This window comes from Notechis scutatus, chromosome 8 (assembly GCF_049901735.1).
Source record: "Notechis scutatus isolate UNSWTSFEM ecotype Mainland chromosome 8, rNotScu1.2, whole genome shotgun sequence".
NCBI classification, from domain to species: domain Eukaryota; kingdom Metazoa; phylum Chordata; class Lepidosauria; order Squamata; family Elapidae; genus Notechis; species Notechis scutatus.
Genome location: NC_142016.1, coordinates 73,654 through 90,923, shown reverse-complemented (window position 1 = coordinate 90,923; position 17,270 = coordinate 73,654). Strand labels below are relative to the sequence as shown.

General features: G+C 41.4%; 1 protein-coding gene across 1 annotated transcript; it reads left to right on the top strand.

Annotated features, from left to right (window-relative positions):
- The first annotated feature begins 157 nt into the window (after positions 1 to 157).
- INPP5B (inositol polyphosphate-5-phosphatase B) lies at positions 158 to 17,270 on the top strand. The gene is given in 13 exon segments (XM_087970389.1): positions 158 to 171; positions 297 to 481; positions 2,070 to 2,077; positions 5,785 to 5,894; positions 10,065 to 10,200; positions 11,410 to 11,520; positions 13,302 to 13,464; positions 13,961 to 14,196; positions 14,272 to 14,385; positions 14,920 to 15,004; positions 15,428 to 15,555; positions 15,639 to 15,750; positions 17,092 to 17,270. Coding segments are annotated over 13 exon segments (1,527 nt in total). The 3' UTR covers positions 17,217 to 17,270.

The following is a 17,270-nucleotide window of genomic DNA, read 5'->3' as shown; positions in this document are numbered from 1 at the left end:
GTTCATCGGCTAGACAGTTGTTCACCCCTTCCTGCCAGCTGCTCTTTCCTCTTGGCCCTCTTTCTTACTTGCTCAGAGAAGCCCTGGCTGAACCCTGAAAGAGCACTCAGCTCTGCACACTGGAGTGCAGTCACGGGGCCTCTCCTTTTTGGCCCTGATGGCCCTGATGGGGTAAAGGGGCCGCCAGTTGGATGGAGCTGGTCTGCAAGGCAGGACTTGGTGTCCTGAGGCAGAGCTCCATTGCACACTGATTGCACACAGCAAGGCCATTCTGCTCTTGCCTTATTCACATGCAGGATCAGATGTCACCGGTCTGCGAGTCTCTTTACTGGCGACAGAACAGTCACCATCTGGATTGTCTCACCTGAGGTCAATTTGCTGGTGCGGCTGCCTTTTGGCTCCCAGACGCAGGTGTTCATGAGGGAGGTTAGGAAACGCTGTGTTGCAGGTAGGAATTGCTGCTGCTGCTGCTGCTGCTGCTGCTAGAGGGACTTGGCGTGCATTTACTTCTACAGTGCAAAAAGGCCTCCCCCTCCCCCCAGGTCCCAGCACACAAGGCCGGCTGATTGGACAGAAGAGAGCCACAAATGGCAAACCGCCAAGCCATTAGAGTCACAGGGTACATGTGTTGTCTTCATTCAGCCTTATATCTTTTGGGTGCTGGTGCATAAGAACATGGAGATACGCAGAGAGAGGGTGTTGAGGCTGCCTCCCAAAAAGCCAATGCAGTCCTAAGCTGAACCAGCAGACGGACAGCATCAAGATCACGAGAAGTGATAGTGCTGCTTTATACTGCACTAGTGAGGTCACACTTGGATTATTGCATCCATTTCTGTCACCACGATACAAAAATAATGCTGAGGCCCTAGAAAGTGTGTACAGAAAAGCAACTAAGATGATAAGGAGTCTGGAGGCTGAATCACGATGAATAGTTAAGAGAACAAGGAAGTAAGTTTAGCGTAATGAAGGGAAGAATTGGGGTGATACAATAGCTGTTTTCTGGTATATGAGGAGCTACCACAAAGAGAAGGGAGTCAACTTATTTTCCAAAGATCCCGAAGATGGGACAAGAAACAACAGATGGAAGATCATTAAAGAGTGATCCAACCTAGAACTAAGGAGAAATTTCCTGCCCATGAGAACAATTAATCAAAGGAAAAGCTTGCCTCCTGGAATTGTAGGTGCTCCACTACTGGGGTGTTTCAAGAATAGAGTGGACAAGCGTTTGCCCGGGATAATATACAGTCTCCTGTCATGGGCAGGGAGTCGAATTAGAAGACCTCCAAGGTCCCTTCCAGCCTTATGATTCTATGTTGTTCTCAACCCCTTTATCTTCTTCAAATAAAATCAGAGGAGTCCTTTGGCCTTCGAGGAATCCTATCTCCCAAGTAGAATCCTTCCAATTTCAAGAGAGATCCTCCCCAAAGGCTCCCAGTCTGGAAATGGAGAAAGAAGGCACACTTGAGGGACAGGCTGTAGGCCTAGGTCTGGATGAAGTGCTCGGGGTTACATATCATCTCTTCATAAACCCACCTGAAGTATCTGCCTACCAGTTACTGCTGCCTCCCCAATAGTTCTGGGGCACCTCGTCAGATGTCACCTATTCACCTTGTCAGCAAAACAATGGGGTCCCACATCCCGTCCTGTCTTTCTGGACAATAAAAGATAAACATGGAGAAAATGAAATAGTTTCTGCAATGCAGCCTCCTGGCTTTGCCACAGGTGACCAGAGGTTTCAATTCTCCCGCACAAATGTTTAAAAATGCTGCCACATTAAAAGTTAGAGACATGAAACTCAATTTACAAAAATATAAGCAGTGGTTTTGCCAGACAAATGAATGGTATTGGTTCACTGTTCTGTATTCTGTACAGTGGTAGATTTGTCTTCTGTACAGATGTAGATAGATAAACTCAACAAAACATCCATAACAAAGTACTTTTATTGGTTCATCAGGTATCCTCATAACTCACATTTGTGATGAAGTTCTTCTTTAATGACCAATCCTTTGCATATCTGTCTTGTAGGTAAAAAGATGGTTATCTTCTATCCTTTTTCCCTCATCTCGTAGTGATAGAAGTAGAACAGTTACCCTGTAACATGATACCCTGCTCCTGTTCTTCTACCTCCTCCTGTGCCTGTTCTTCCTTTTTAATGGCTATTGATGATTTAACCATCTCATCTTTAGGGACTATTTGGGTGTTGATAACAACATCATTGTTGGATTTCTGTTCTAGTTTATGCCACCCAATATGCTCAAGAAATTTAGCACTAGTGCTACAGTAAATATTAGCTGTGCCTCGATCCCAGAATCTAAACGATCTATGGTTGGCCTCGTAACCTACGAAAAATAATTTCCTAGCTCTATGTTGCCCTTTTAGTCTTACTTGTGAGGGAATATGCACCCATGCTGGAGCTCCAAATGTATGTAGGTAACTTAAATTTGGTTTTCTGCCATGCCAACGAGTAAATGGCAATTCACCAGTTGTTGTGTTCACCACATTGTTTAACACATGGTTGCTACACATTATGGCTTCACCCCACAGTGTTTCAGGCAAACCTGAATCGGATAACATAGTGCGAGCCATGGCTTGTAACATTTGCCCCCTTCATTCTATAAACGAGTTATGTTGTGGCCTGTAAGGTGCAGAACGCTTATGCTTGTTACCAGCCAATTTTAATATTGTTTGGAATCTATTGTTGTTGTTTTTTAAACAAATTTTATTAATTTTTTGAAGACAAACAAAACATAAGACATAAAAGCATAAAACCTCCTTTCTAAAAGTTACTTATAGGTTTTAACAAGGCAAATAAAACATTTTATACAGCATAGTTCCACATTATCATATTTCCATTTAAGCACATATATATCTTTTCCAAATTTCTCATTATTTCTCCCTTCACTTTTATTCAATTATATTTCTTTCTATCAAGGTTTTATTAATTCTCAATCAAATATAAACACACAAAATGCAAAACATAAAACATAAAACTTCTGACAAACAAAACATAAGAGATAGAAACATAAAACCTCCTTTCTAAAAGCTGCTTATAGATTTTAACAAAGCAAATAGAACATTATTTTGTACAGCATAGTTCCACATTATCACATTTCCATTTAAACACATATATATCTTTTCCAAATGTCTCATTGTTTCTCCCTTCACTTTTATTCAATTATATTTCTTTCTATCAAGGTTTTATTAATTCTCAATCAAACAAACAAACAAAATACAAAACATAAAACAAGACATAGAAACATAAAACCTCTTTTCTGAAAGCTACTTGTAGATTTTGACAAAACAAATAAGACATTCTTTTATACAACATAATTCCAAATTATCATTTGTACATATCTTTTCCAAATGTCTCATTGTTTCTCCCTTTATTTTTATTCCTCCAAGGTTTTATTAATTCTCAATCAAACATAGCTAACAAAACACAAAACATAAAACATAAAACTTCTTTTTGGAAAGTGGCTTAACCCCAGGTTACATCTTTTTTTACAGACCTAAATCAAATTCATGCTCACCTTATATACCATTCTTATCTTATTTACCATTCTGTATTTTCTATATAACTTCTCCCTTCTTTTCACTCTCTTAATTATATTTTATTTATTTCATCTTATTTTAAAATCATTATACTTGTATCTTTTGTCCGTTCTTTTCCAATTATCTATTTATCTCTTCTCTTTAACAGAAAATTTCCCCTGTAATCACTTTTAAAGTGTGACGCCTTTCTATCTTTTCCCTAAATAGACACTTAGAATAATACATAATTTCCATTCTGATTCTGCTTAGTACATTCTACCTGTTGCATTTTAAAATAAAAGAATAATAAATTTATAATATAGTTAAATATATAATTTCCATTCTAATTCTAATTCTGCTTAATACATTATTTTAAAATAAGAAAATGAAATAATAAATTTATAATAACATTAAGACAATAACAAATTAAACTATAACTAAACATTAATCATTTTACACATTCTCTTTAATATTTTATTGAGTATTGAAATCTATCATTATTAAACATTTTAATATTTTATTAAATCTTATAATATTCCAGTACACTATTTCAAATGCAAATACTACAATACTATTTTATGTACTCTTGCAGAATCTTTCTTTAATTATGCTTTACCCTTTATCTCTGAAAAAGATCTGCTTTTTGGCATCTTGTTTCAAGCCTTTGTGGCTTTTTTCCCCTTTTTCCCTCCCTTTCTTCTCCTGTCTGGCCTTTTTGCCGTCTCCCCCTCTCCTAACCTCCGTCTTTTTAACTTCCCCTCTCTGTTGTATTTCTCTTTTCTGTTGCTTTCTAACATTGTACCTTTTTTTCACCTTATTTTTCTCTTTCTTGGTTGTTTTGTTAAATCTTAAATTCTCAATTTTCCTTCGCCTCTTCCTATTTTCTTTCTTAGTTGAACTTTTTTGTCCATTAAAGATGGCTTCTTCCTCTTCTTCTTCTCCTTCTTCCCCATGTAGTTGCTGATAAGTAGAAATCGCCATTTCTAAAAAGTGGAAGACAGCTCCCAAAGAATCCTTGCCTTCTTGTTCTCCTTCCTTTAATTTTTCATATTCCATTTTTAATTCATCCACAGATAGTGCCATTGTAAAGCTTTTTCTTCTTCTTCTTTTTTTTAAGAACAACCCAAATGTTTTTAATCTTAAAGTAATTTCCAAGCGTTCCAAAGTTATCAAACAATCCAAACAGACAAAAATATTTCCTCTTCTTCTCTTTGCACTTTCTCCTCCTGGGGCAAAATCCCAAAATATATTTTAAAGCCTTATTACAGTTAATTTCTGGTCTTGTAATCTTCAAGGCGTGTTATGCCTCACCTGTATCCACAGGTGAGCAATCACAATTCTGAAGTTCCAAAAATATAAGCAACCAAAAACAAACCCCAACCAAGATAACTGTTGAAGTTTTTCCAGTCCTCAGCAGTAATTCCGATATCTGTTTGGCAAACCTGAAGTGCTTATAAATCACAATCCTTCAGAGAATCTTCACAGGACTTTCGCTCTAACAAGACACTTTGCTTCTGTCAAATTTCTCAAGCCAATCCGTTTCCTTTTATCCCCTAAGGGGGCGTGTTAGTCTCATTAATTAATCATTGGCTCAACGCCTCTTTCCCAATTGAGATTGACGTCTCAATCTCCGTCTATTTCTCACATCAAGCCAGGATCCCTCAAATTTCTCCTTGCCTGAAACCTCTCGCACGTTTTCCTGATTATCTGCCACCGGCTGCTGCGTAATCAGAGAGGGAGACTCGGGGGAGGTAGAAGACTCTGACAGCTCCAATAAATTAGGTTAGTCTCTCATAGCCAAGTCCACTTCCTCATCCTGGCTACCCTCAAAATCACTCAGCAATGGAGGCTCAAATCTCACTGCCAGATCCTCTTCACTCGAGCTCACATCTGCCAACGGAACAGATTCAAATCCCGGAGTCACAACAAATTATCCACATTTTCTTTTTTTCAAACCTAAATAAATCTGGTGTCTTATGAGCCAAGACTTTATCAGTTTGTATTTGGAAACAACAACAAAAAAAAAAAATTGGGAGCAAATACATTCCTAGGACTGCAACATGCTACAGTTGACATAAGGTGCTTGGAATTTGTCCTTGAAGCAACAAGAGTAGAAACCTCATGTTGCTGGAGAATCTTTTGCCTGCTAACATTAAACATGTGCACCAAAGCAACATGGGCTCCTCAGAGACCAAGATACTAATCTTGTTCTCATGAACATATCCTCATGTCTTCACTTTTTTCTCCTGCCAGCTGAAGAGCCAAATGGAGGCAAAGAAGGTGTTTGAAAACTTCACAGAGGGAGATGTCATCTTCCAGCCCACCTACAAATACAAAATTAGCTCGGACGAATGGGATACCAGGTGTGGGGCAGAGGAAGAGCAAGCAGACAGGGCGGGAGGGTGGAAACGTATTCTTCCAAGGAAACTGTAAAGATTTTGAGTTATTTCAGTCTTTGCAACGGGAGAGAGAGAGCATACCCATACATCCATTTCCTTACTTACTTACTTTCCTTACTTAATTAATTTGTCAAAATTATATGTCCCCCATCTAATGAGTGTACAAATACTAAAAACAACATATACAAAGATTATTATTTTAAAACAAGTTTGAAACAATAAAAAGCACAATGTTAAAATAGAAAAAAAGACATAAAGCTAATATGCAGAAAAATATCAGGCAAAGAAAAAATGTTAATTATAATGGAGCCATTGCAATATTTCAACAATTACCTTCGGTCCTCAGATTTTGAGGGACCTTCAGAAAGTCAAAAAGATGATGCCAACCTCCTTTGGGAACAAGGGAGGATATCCCACTGTTGAAAGGCTGTCAAAATGCCTTTCTTCTGAGGATTTGATTTTCCCGCTGGGAAAGCTCTGGCGCAAGGATACGGACAACTGCTTGAAAGCTGGATCTTTTTATTTTTCAGGAAGGCGAGAGATAGCAAGAAGTCTGCGTTCCTGGGCTAGCTACCTTCGAATGGTAAGTCCCTGATTTTTATACCCTTTTCTCCTTTTGTGTGAGTGCTTTTGTTTGTATTTCTTAATGTTTTAAATCCTGTCAGGGGTTGTCTTTCTTCCCTCTGGAGGGTAAACTCCGTGGGGTGCGGAAGGCAAACTTTGCGGGGTGGTTTGATTGTTTTATCGGTTCGTCCTAATCTTTTTTAGCTTAATGGTTTCTTATATTTGTTTTGTGGCAATCTCCAGTCTGTCTCCTTTGTAATATATTTTGTGTCTTTTGTCTGTTTGTTTGCTGATTTGGCATGTCTTGTGTTTTTAAGGGTTTTCTTTTCTTGTTTCCCTAGTTTTCTTAATTATTTGGGCTTTTGTCTAAGGGGCTTCTTTAATACCTTTTATTTGATTCCTTTTCCTATGCAAGTTTGTTTTATGGCTGGCCTGATGTTCCCTTTGTGCTTTTCCTGCTTGGGTGACACCACTATCCTCATGAAGTTCCCTTTCCACACCAAAATGTGGGGGCCATGACAGAAAAACCCAACTGCCAACGACCCACCAAACGTGGTTCCCTAGCCAATACAGCATGTATTTTCTACTGGACCTGATATAAATTGTGGGAGGCGGTCCCTCAAATAACCCAATCCCATATCATGCAGGGAAATTTTATTCAATCATTATTATTGAACAGCCTTTTTTCATTGAATTCAAGGGCTGTTCTCCCTTCCTAGAATCCACATAAAACTAACCAGTCTCTGTCTTGAATCAAGGGTGTGACGGTTGTGACGGAAAGGTGGTAGCTTTTTCCACCTGTCTTCCTGCTATTCTCCTCCAGGACATTATCCAGAAGGGGGAAACACCCACCCACCCTGATCTATGCACATGACTTCCCATCCTTAATTTTAATGGCCTTTGAAGAACTTGCTTACCATGGCCTTAATATCTAACCAACAAAGAATTACAAGCGGGCAGGCCCATAATATCACCAAGTTTCTTCAAATGTATTAGCACAGAAGTGATAGCCTTTTAAAACATTTTTTCAAGAGTCCAGGAGACCCTGAAGATATTTTTTTTGCACAACTAGTATTCAATTTTAATTTTAAAGAATTTTAGTGACATATACATTTATATTCCATAGCCACTCATGCTATAATGCAGGATGATCCAGCTGTCTGTTCCACATTTCTTATATATTGCACAAATGTTGGTAATAATAAATTGGGTTAGTTTTAGACAAAGGCCTTCTCCACTGTACTCACTGCTTTGAATCTTTCAAAGGCCACATTAGGACTAAACAGTGCAGAGAAAGGATTTTGATTCAGCCATTCTATGTATATTATATTCTTTTTGGAGAATCTCAGAAGGTCCTAAGGTTTCACTACTTAATCGTTGATTGAGCTGGTTGGGAACCTCTTTCCCAGAAAAATGTTTTACCAGCTTGTTTTGCCCCAAAGCATAAATCTCTCATACAAAGAAAATTTAAATTTAAATTTTCTACCCAGTAAGACCCAGATATGTCCAGCTATTTTCAATGGCTGACAGATAAAAACAGATCATGCCAAACATTATTGCCTCCTTTAATAAAATAATTGGATTAGCCTATCGGGGAAATGCTTATAGTAGACTTCAGTAAGACATTTGACAAAGTAGACCAGTATCTTCTCGATAAGGTAGAATAATATGGGATAGTCTATACCAGGGATCCCCAACCTTTTCGACGCCGCGGCCCGGTTCCGACATCAGCTGGGCGCCGCGCCCGGTACCGGCGTCAACTGGGCGCCGCCATCTTTTATGATTTAAAAGGCGCTTCGGTGACGTCACCGGGCGCTGTTCGTCATAAAAGATGGCGGCGCTAGCGCTTCTGGTGAGCTTTTCGGGTAGAAATGGCTTTCTACCCGGAAAAGCTCACCGGAAGCGCTGGCGCCGCCATCTTTTATGACGAAACAGCGCTTCCGGTGAACTTTCTACCCGGAAGCGCTTTTTTACCAAAAAAAAGATGGCGGCGCCCAGCAACCAGCGGCCCGGTAAGGGTTGTTCCGCGGCCCGGTACCGGTCCGCGGACCGGCGGTTGGGGACCCCTGGTCTATACCATTGACAGATGGATTCACAATTAGTTCACCAACCATACTCAGTGTGTAATCCTTAATGAAATGACTTCAACATGGAGGGAAACATGTAATGGGGTATCCCAAGGTTCTGTACTAGGGACACTGCTCGCCATTATCTTCATAAATAATCCAGATGAGGAGATTGAAGGGGCCCTCCTCAAATTTGTAGACAACACAAAGCTGGGGGGAATTGCTAACACTTTAGAAGATAGACTCAAGATTCAGAAGATTTGAGCATTAGGCCCTAGCCAGCAAGATGCATTTCTTTTATGAGAACTGTGAGAGAGATGTAGATGTAGATTGTGATTCATTTACAAAATAACCGATATGGAGGAGCTGTTTAAAAAGCCAGTGCAAGACTCATCAATGGAGAGAGCATCAACAATACGTCAAGTGATACTACCACTTTATGCTGCACTAATGAGGCCACACTTGAAATACTTCATTCAATTCTGGTCATAATACAAAAAAGATGTTAAGAGCCCAAGAAAGAGTGGAGGGAAGAGCTGATAAAGGATCTGGGGGCTAAATGGTATGATGAATGATTAAGGGAACTAGATCTGTCTAGTCTAACGAAGAGAAGGATTAGAGGTAACATGATACCCTTCCAATACTTGAAGGGCAGTCACACAGAAGAGCGGTTTGACTTATTCTCCAAAGCACCTGAGGGCACGGCAAGCATTGGTCTCAGGTGGTATAAGGTCTCCTGTCTTGGGTAGGGGTTGGACTAGACTTCCCAAGGTCCCTTCCAACCCTATGATTCTGTGATTCAGTGCTGGGAAAGTAACCAAAGTCCTATTTAGTCCTAAGCAGTGCCTTGCCTGAGGGGGGTTTGCAGCGGAGGAGGCTCCAGGAGCAGTTTCTGTGGCTTGGATTTGGGAGACAGGGAGGTCTGTAGCTTGAGCCACCCCCACCCCCCACATCCTCCCCTTCAGTGAGGTTGCAGCACTCTCTGCCCATTCCTTTGATTAGCAAAAAACAATAGTTTGAGCTGGACAGCCTTATAAATCTTGTTAATAAATAATTTTTAATTTTAAAAAAATGCTTTTGTATGATAACTATATATAATGGTTGGGAGTTACACAGAGTTGTGGGTCTAAGATGGGTGGCCATACAAACCCTTTAAATTAATTAATTAACATATAATTGAAGCATCATTGGGGGTGTGATTTGCTTACAAAATGACTATTTGTGGGGCCCAGAAACTGCAAGTCTCAGCCCTTCCAAAATGGCCAGTGAGGTGCCTCAGACCACTCACAATGAAGATTGTTGGAGGAAAAAAAGGGAAAGTACACCAGAACAAGCAAGGGTAATTTTAAGGCTGCCTCAGATAAGGGTTGTGGGAGAGGAAGAAAACCACATTCTAGAAGAAGAGGTTTCTGGTGCAAGTCTGCCAGGGACGAAGTGCCAGGGGGAAATGTTGGTGGAGTTACACTGAGCTGGTAGGCAGATGCTGCTTCTGATTTTCTTGCAGCGAGCAATATGGCACCTTTGCCTGGTGTGACCGAATTCTCTTCAAAGGGGAGACTATCTCTCAGCTGGCCTATTGAAGCCACCTGTCCTTGAGGAACAGCAACCACAAACCAGTCAGTGCTGTGTTTGATATTGCGGTAGGTTGACATAGGCTCAGCTCAGCACCTCCCATCTTCCTGGACCCTTGTTGGCATCTTTTGTTCCTCACAGTCCTCAGTTTTGCAGGCTGGCATAGTCATTCAGTCTGGCCACCAAGGCTTCAGGGTCTTTTGCTGTTACATTCTGCCCACTTACATGCACTCAAGTTGCTGCTTTGCTTTTCTTCATGGCATTTTGGTAACCTTGGTAAACCCAAGGATCCCACCCCTTTGTTGCATTTAACACAATGAGAGTGCCATCCTCCTCAAGAAGGACCCTTGAAAGCCATGGAGTTTTGCTAAAGAAGGGCATTAGCTTGTCATTGACTCACTTTTGTTCATCCAGTAGATTCCAGGCTATAAAATGCAGCAAATATACAGTATAATAAAACATCAAGGTATGCAACAAATTAGCCATAACATGAGACTGCAACTCAGAATCCTGAGCAAAATAAAACAGTTATGCTTAAAGAACAAAATATCTTGACCAAGCTAAGGTGGGACTCTGATAAGGAAGTAGAGAAAGTGCCAGGTACCCTTCCAGTCCCCATCACCACAGAAAATCTTCTTCAGGTTGCATAGAAGAAAAGCTGTAAGAGAACCTTTTTGAATAGGGGCAGGTTGGCTCTATTCCCTTGAGATGGATGCAGTGGCCACCTCTATGGCCTGGTTCTTGTGGCTTAGCTTCTATGGAAGGTGATTGTGGTAGAATCTGAAGCTGAAGTGAGCGGAGGAGTTAAGAGACCTGTTAATCTGGAAGAGTTTAGGGGGAGGAAGCAGCAAAAAGCAGACCCTCCCTAAACCTTGTGGTGCTTATCTAATAGCACTTAGCAGACGTACTTAGACTTATATACCTCTTCATGGTGTTTTCCAGTCCTCACTAAGTTAGCATATTGCCCCAAACAATCTGGGACTTAATTTTACTCACCTCGGAAGGTTAGAAGGCTGGGTCAACCTTGAGCCAGTCAGGATCAAATTCCTGACAGTGGGCAGACTTAGCCTGCAAATACTGTGTTCTAACCACTGCACCACCACTAGCAGTTTCTCTAGTGATGGCATTAGGCCACCAAGAGTCCAATTACTAGGCAAGTAGCCATAAACATACCATTTTGACCAGCTACCCGTGTCATCTTGATTCCTTGTGCTGGACAGTAATGCTGATAATTTTGCTGGTACTGATTGTGACTACATACTATATGTCCCTTCTAGGTGAAAATGGTGGATGAACAGCTCTACCACAAGGTCTTTGAGGAAACTGTGAGCTCCATGGACAAGAGGGAGAATGCCAGCATCCCATCAGTAACTCTCTCCAAGAGGGAGGTAAAACAGTGCAACCCAAACAGAGACCAGGCTTAATAGCAGTAACTGAGAGGGATCTTGGAGTCTTAGTGGGCAACTAATTATATATGAGCCAACAGTATGCAGCAGCAGCCACAAAAGCCAATGCAATCCTAAATTGCATTAACAGAGGGGTACAATCAAAATCAAGTGAGGTATTAGTATTGCTCTATAAAGCCTTAGTAAGGCTAGACACCTAGATACATCTAGTAACACCTACAGTATTGCACCCAGTTTTGGTCACCACACTATAAAAAGATGTTGAGACTCTAGAAAGAGTGCAGGGAAGAGCAACCAAGATGAATAAGTGATTGGACACTAAAACATATGAAGAACAGTTGCAGGAATTGGGCATGGCTAGTCTTGTGAAGAGAAGGACCAGAGGAGACATGATGGAAGTCTTCCAATATTTGAGGGGCTGCCACAGAGAAGAAGAGGCCAATCTATTTTCCAAGGCACTTGAAGGCCAGCCAAGGAATAATGGATGGAAACTGAACAAGGAGAGATTCAACCTAGAAATAAGGATAAATTTTCTGACAGTGAGAACAATCAACCAATGGAATAGAAGTTGCCTTTGGAAGTTGTGGAAGTGGGCGGTGGGGTGGACTAGATGATCTAAAGGTCCCTTCCAACTTTGTTAATCTGTTATCTGAGAGACAGCTTAGCACAGGAGCTGAATTCAGGCAGGAGTGGTCCCTCAAGAGACCATTGGATCAAGGCAACTTTGCTTAGCTGTAGAACTGGGAACTTGATCTGCTATATTGTTCAAAGAACAGTAAGGTCTAGTTATCTGCCCAAAACATTCTTTAAGAATAATAAATAAATAATTTAGAATAAATTTTCTTCTAGTTGTAGAAATTCAGAAATGAGGGAGGCAGTAAAATCAAGGGATTTAATCCAATATTGATATTTATCCTGACCTAAACAAAAATACCACCATCAATGACAAATCAGAATGAGAAGCTATAGGGTTTAGAAATGATGGAAAATATTTATAACTCGGGTGGTACATGTTGGTGGCGGGGTTTCTGTTTAGTTTCAGGTTGTCTTAGCTTCATGTCAGGTCTGCTTCCCTTCAGATCCTAAGAAAGAAAACTTCTGACTCCATTGATTTAGAGAAGAAGTGCTTTTATTAAGAATTAACTGATAGCAGCAAAAGCAAGGCAAGATCGGGGAAAGGCAAGATCTGCATGAAACTTTCACATTGAAAGTCACCCCAAATCCCTTCCCCCAGGGTCCAGTACAGAAAGACCAATCAGCGTCCAATATGATATTATGGGAAAAGCTCTGCAGGTGTTGTGTGCTCTGGAGTCCCAGGATGGTTGGCCTTGGAAAAGTCCAAACAACTCTACCAGCAGCACAGTTCATGAGTGCAAACCTCACTTCCAATTCTCACAGGAACACTTCACAACAGCTCTCTGCTCCACCCCAAATGCCAACTCCCATCCCCCACCCCTGTTTCTATGGCACCTGAGAGCAAGCAAGCTGCAAACCGCATGCTGGCGTTCTGGCTGACATGAACGTTTCATCACCAGGCTAGGTGACATCCTTGGTGGGACTTCAGTTTATGTTTCAAACCAAAATTCCTCTGAGGATGTCACCTGGCCTGGTGATGAAATGTTCAGAAGCTAAACAAGAAGCTGTAGTGGGTGCCTGGAGAAAATACGATTTACACCAGTATCATTTCAGTAGTTCAAGGGTGGATCTATCTATAGCAGCTGAACTGAATTGTGGGTCTTTATTCTATTCTTCTCCATCTCCAGTTCTTTTTCAAAGATTTGAAATTTCTGCAGCTACAGGTGGACTTCTTCATCATCCACAATGGGCCAACCCCTTGCCAGTTTGAGTTCATCTGCAAGCCACATGAAAGCAGCTATTGCAAGCCATGGTTAACAGCAAAACCCAGCAAGGGTTTCTTGTTATCAGGTGACTTGATGGTTGTAGTATGTGCGTGTACCTGCATGTTCTGCTCCAATTTATGTTTGTGCTAGAAAGAAGCAGTCTGCGGATTGCTGTTTGGTCTTGGGTTTGAGAACATGCAATTCATTCTCTGCAATCTTTTTCCCTGAAAAGGTGGTTGTATGAGCACCAGACTTGAATAACTTTTATTTGTTTCAACTTGCACCACTTTGATTTCTGGTCTATATTTCTGACCTTAGATAGTGTTTTGTGCAGCCCATTGCTTTTATTAGACCTCTGATATTTTTAATCCCAACCAGATAATCAATTGGATCAGTTTCTTATATTTTGTGTCTGGAATATTTCAATATTTTGATGAGGCTATAGTCCGACTTTGCTAAAAAGTTGATCTTTGATCATCTGATCTTTCTTTCTAAATCTTCAACAACTCTTTCCACCTGCTTATGAGATCTGTGTGAAATTTTCAGTCGTGGTGTTCTTAGTTTACATCTTCTCTCTTGAGATGCTGAGGTAACTGCTGAGTTGGAAGTGTTTGTGAATAAATCAACAGCATCCCATTTAAACTCTGGAGAAGACCAACTGGAAGACGTCTTAGTTTTACATCTTGACCAGGGCAAGGATTATTTTTTATCTGTGACAGGAAATTATCTCCCCAGCTGCTTTGGGACCCCCATACATGCTCTCATTCACATGAGACAACCCATCCAAGATATATTGCCAGAAACCATCAAGAAGCTGGTGAGATCTTATTGTCATGGTACTGCTCTTCTACCTTGTAATACCCCCATTTGCGCAAATGTTGTTTTTATCCAGACACTGATGCCATTGTGGTCAGGAGATGATTTCTTCTGGGATGAGAAGCCCTTGGACTTACCCAAGGAGTTGTGGATGATGGTGGACCATCTGTACCATAATGCTTGCCAAAAGGTGGGTACTCATCTGAGTCTGAGTCTATACATCCTTAATTGTGATAGAAGTATCCTGTTTCAATAGGCAGATATTTAATTCTGAAGTCAAGGATAGAAAAACAATATTGGGAATGTTTCTATAGATTATTTGACTCAGCCCTGTTCCTTACAGGTAGTACTCATTTAGTGACCACAGTTGTGCTGGCAGCTCAGTCATTAAACAAAGTATTCACTGTGAACTGTGCTTATGAACTTACTTCATCTTTCCTTTGCTTTACAGATCTGTGAAAGTTGTAAATGTAAGGATTGGTCACAATTTTTTTAAAATCTCTGTCATATCTGTGAAAGGTTGCTAAATGAGGCAGTTCTAAATGAGGACTACCTGTATTACAGTTTCATGTGCAAAAAAAGCTATGGGATGATGGGAGCAGATGTGTGCTTATGGATGCAAAAAAGAGGAATGTGTTTTCAGAAGACCTGACAAAATGCAACTGTTTTCATGTAACTTTCATCTTCCTCTGGTTCTGTTACCATTGCTGCCCCTCACCTGCAGAAGGACCTGTTCCAGCAGCCTGGTCCTCGAGCTGAGTTTCCGGAGATCCGTGACTGCCTGGACACAGGGATGTTGGACACACTCAGTATTCTTTGGGGAAGGCCTTTTCCTTTCACCCTTGCATTCATTCCATGGTTGCCCCTTAAAGCTGCTTCTGTGCCACGGTCTAACAGACTCTTGAAGAGATGCCAGTTCTATAGAGAACTGAGTGATGCAGCCCAATCCCACCCCAAGGGAGACTTTTTGTCTCCTTAAATGGCTTCTGTATGGACAAAGCCAATTCCCCCCCTCCCCATACCGCCTTTTACTCATGGATATTTGTTCACAAAGCTTGTGGGCCCACAGATTGCATCAGTCACTCTGCTTGGCTTTTGAGACCTGAGGCTATCATTGCCTTCTGTTGGGGGCTTCAGATGTAGGTGCTTAATGGACATCCCCTCCCACCCACACACACATGGAAGATTAGGGTCAGAGTAAGCAACCCTTTTCCTTTCCTCATCATTGTCAGTTGGCAGCAGCTGCTCTTTGGCTGAAGTTCTGCTTCTCTTCTTGGAGAGTCTTCCAGAGCCAGTTATCTGCTTCCAGCTGTATGACCGCAGTATGGAAAGTGCCGGCAGTTACGGCCTGAGTAGCCAGGTAAGGGAGTCAAGGGAGGAAAAGGAATGTGTAACCATCCTGGGCATCTCTAGGTCAGCTGTGGCTCTCCTCCTCTTTTCCAGGTAATTTCCATGCTCCCCAAGTGCCACAAAAATGTCTTCAATTATCTGATGGCATTTCTACGGGAACTGCTGCGACATTCTGAGAAAAACCACTTGAATTGGCATATCCTTGGTAAGCAAGACTGAACCCCCTCTGGGAGTGTAGCAGCATCTGAACTGAGGATGAGAAGAGAGGCTTTATTTGCTCTGGGATGGCTGGCAGCAGGGAGCCAGAAGGCTCCTCTTCACTTGTAGAATGGTTCTTCTCTCTGGTGTAGCATTATTCCTCACTCCCACACCAAGACTTAGTGCTCTTCAACATCTTCATAAACAATTTAGATGAGGGGATATAAGGTGAACTCATCAAATTTGCAGCCAACACCAAACTGACAGGAATAGTCAATACCCCAGAAGATAGGCTCAAGTTCCAGATGGATCTCAACAGACTTGAACCTTTCTGACAAAATGAAATTCAATGTTGAGAAAACTAAGGTTTTACACGGAGGCAAGAAAAACCAAATGCACAGGTATAGAATAGGTGGTACCTGGCTCAATAGCAGTAAATGTGACTAGGTGTCTTAGTGAGCCACCACTTAAATATGAGCCAGCAGTATGCTGCATCTGCCAACAGAGAAATAGTTTCAAGATCCCATGAAATGCTACTAACACTTAAGACTGCACTGGTAAGACTGCACTTGGAATACTGCATCCATTTCTGATCACCATGATGTTAAAAAAATGCTGAGGTCATAGAAAGAGTGCAAAGAAGAGCAGCAAAGATGATAAAGTGTCTGGAAGCTAAACCATATAATAAAGTCTTAAGGAAACTAGGTGTGATCTAGCCTAACAAAGAGAAGGATTAGAGGTAACATAATTGACTCCCAGTACCTATGTGTATGTGGGGAACTGTCATAGAGAAGAGGCAGGTAATTCTCCAAAAGAGATGAGGGCAAGACAAGAATTAACAGATAGAAAACCACCAAAACTAGATCTTACCTAGAACTAAGGAGTCAGACAGTGAGAACAATTAATCATTGGAACAGCTTGTCTCCAGAGGCTGTGGGTTCTCCATCACTGGAGGTTTAAAAAAAAGATTGGACAACCATTTCTCTGGAATGGGATAGAGTCTCCTGCTTGAGAAGGGAATTGGATAGAAGACCTCCAAGGTTGCTTCCCTCCCTTTGATTCTATGTTCTAACTATGTTGTCCTTCAGGAAGGCTGCGAGATCTGGCTCTTCCAGCAAACCCTGGTGGAAAGCTTTCCTGATCCACTGGCATTCTGTGGCTCATGTTTTGTATTCTCTGTGTGTGGTTTACTATTTGGCTCTGCTTTGATTCCTATATTGCTCTTTTAATCCAAGTGCTTTCTTGATCATTGTGCAGCCTTACATATTCAATAACTTAAATAAAGTTTGAACCCCGAAGGCCCCCTCTCCATTGCCAGCCCTGACTGCTTCCTTCTTTCTCTGGTCAGCAAGTGTGTTTGGGCCTGTCCTGCTGCATCCTCCACCTGGCCACCCAGCACCCAACACAGCTGAGAAGCAGAAGGCCCAGCAGTTCCTCCAGCACTTCCTTTCCCAGGAAGGAAGCTCACCTTGAAGGCTTGGGGGCTGTAAGATTGTCAGTGGGATTCCTGGGAAGATGCTTCAGTAT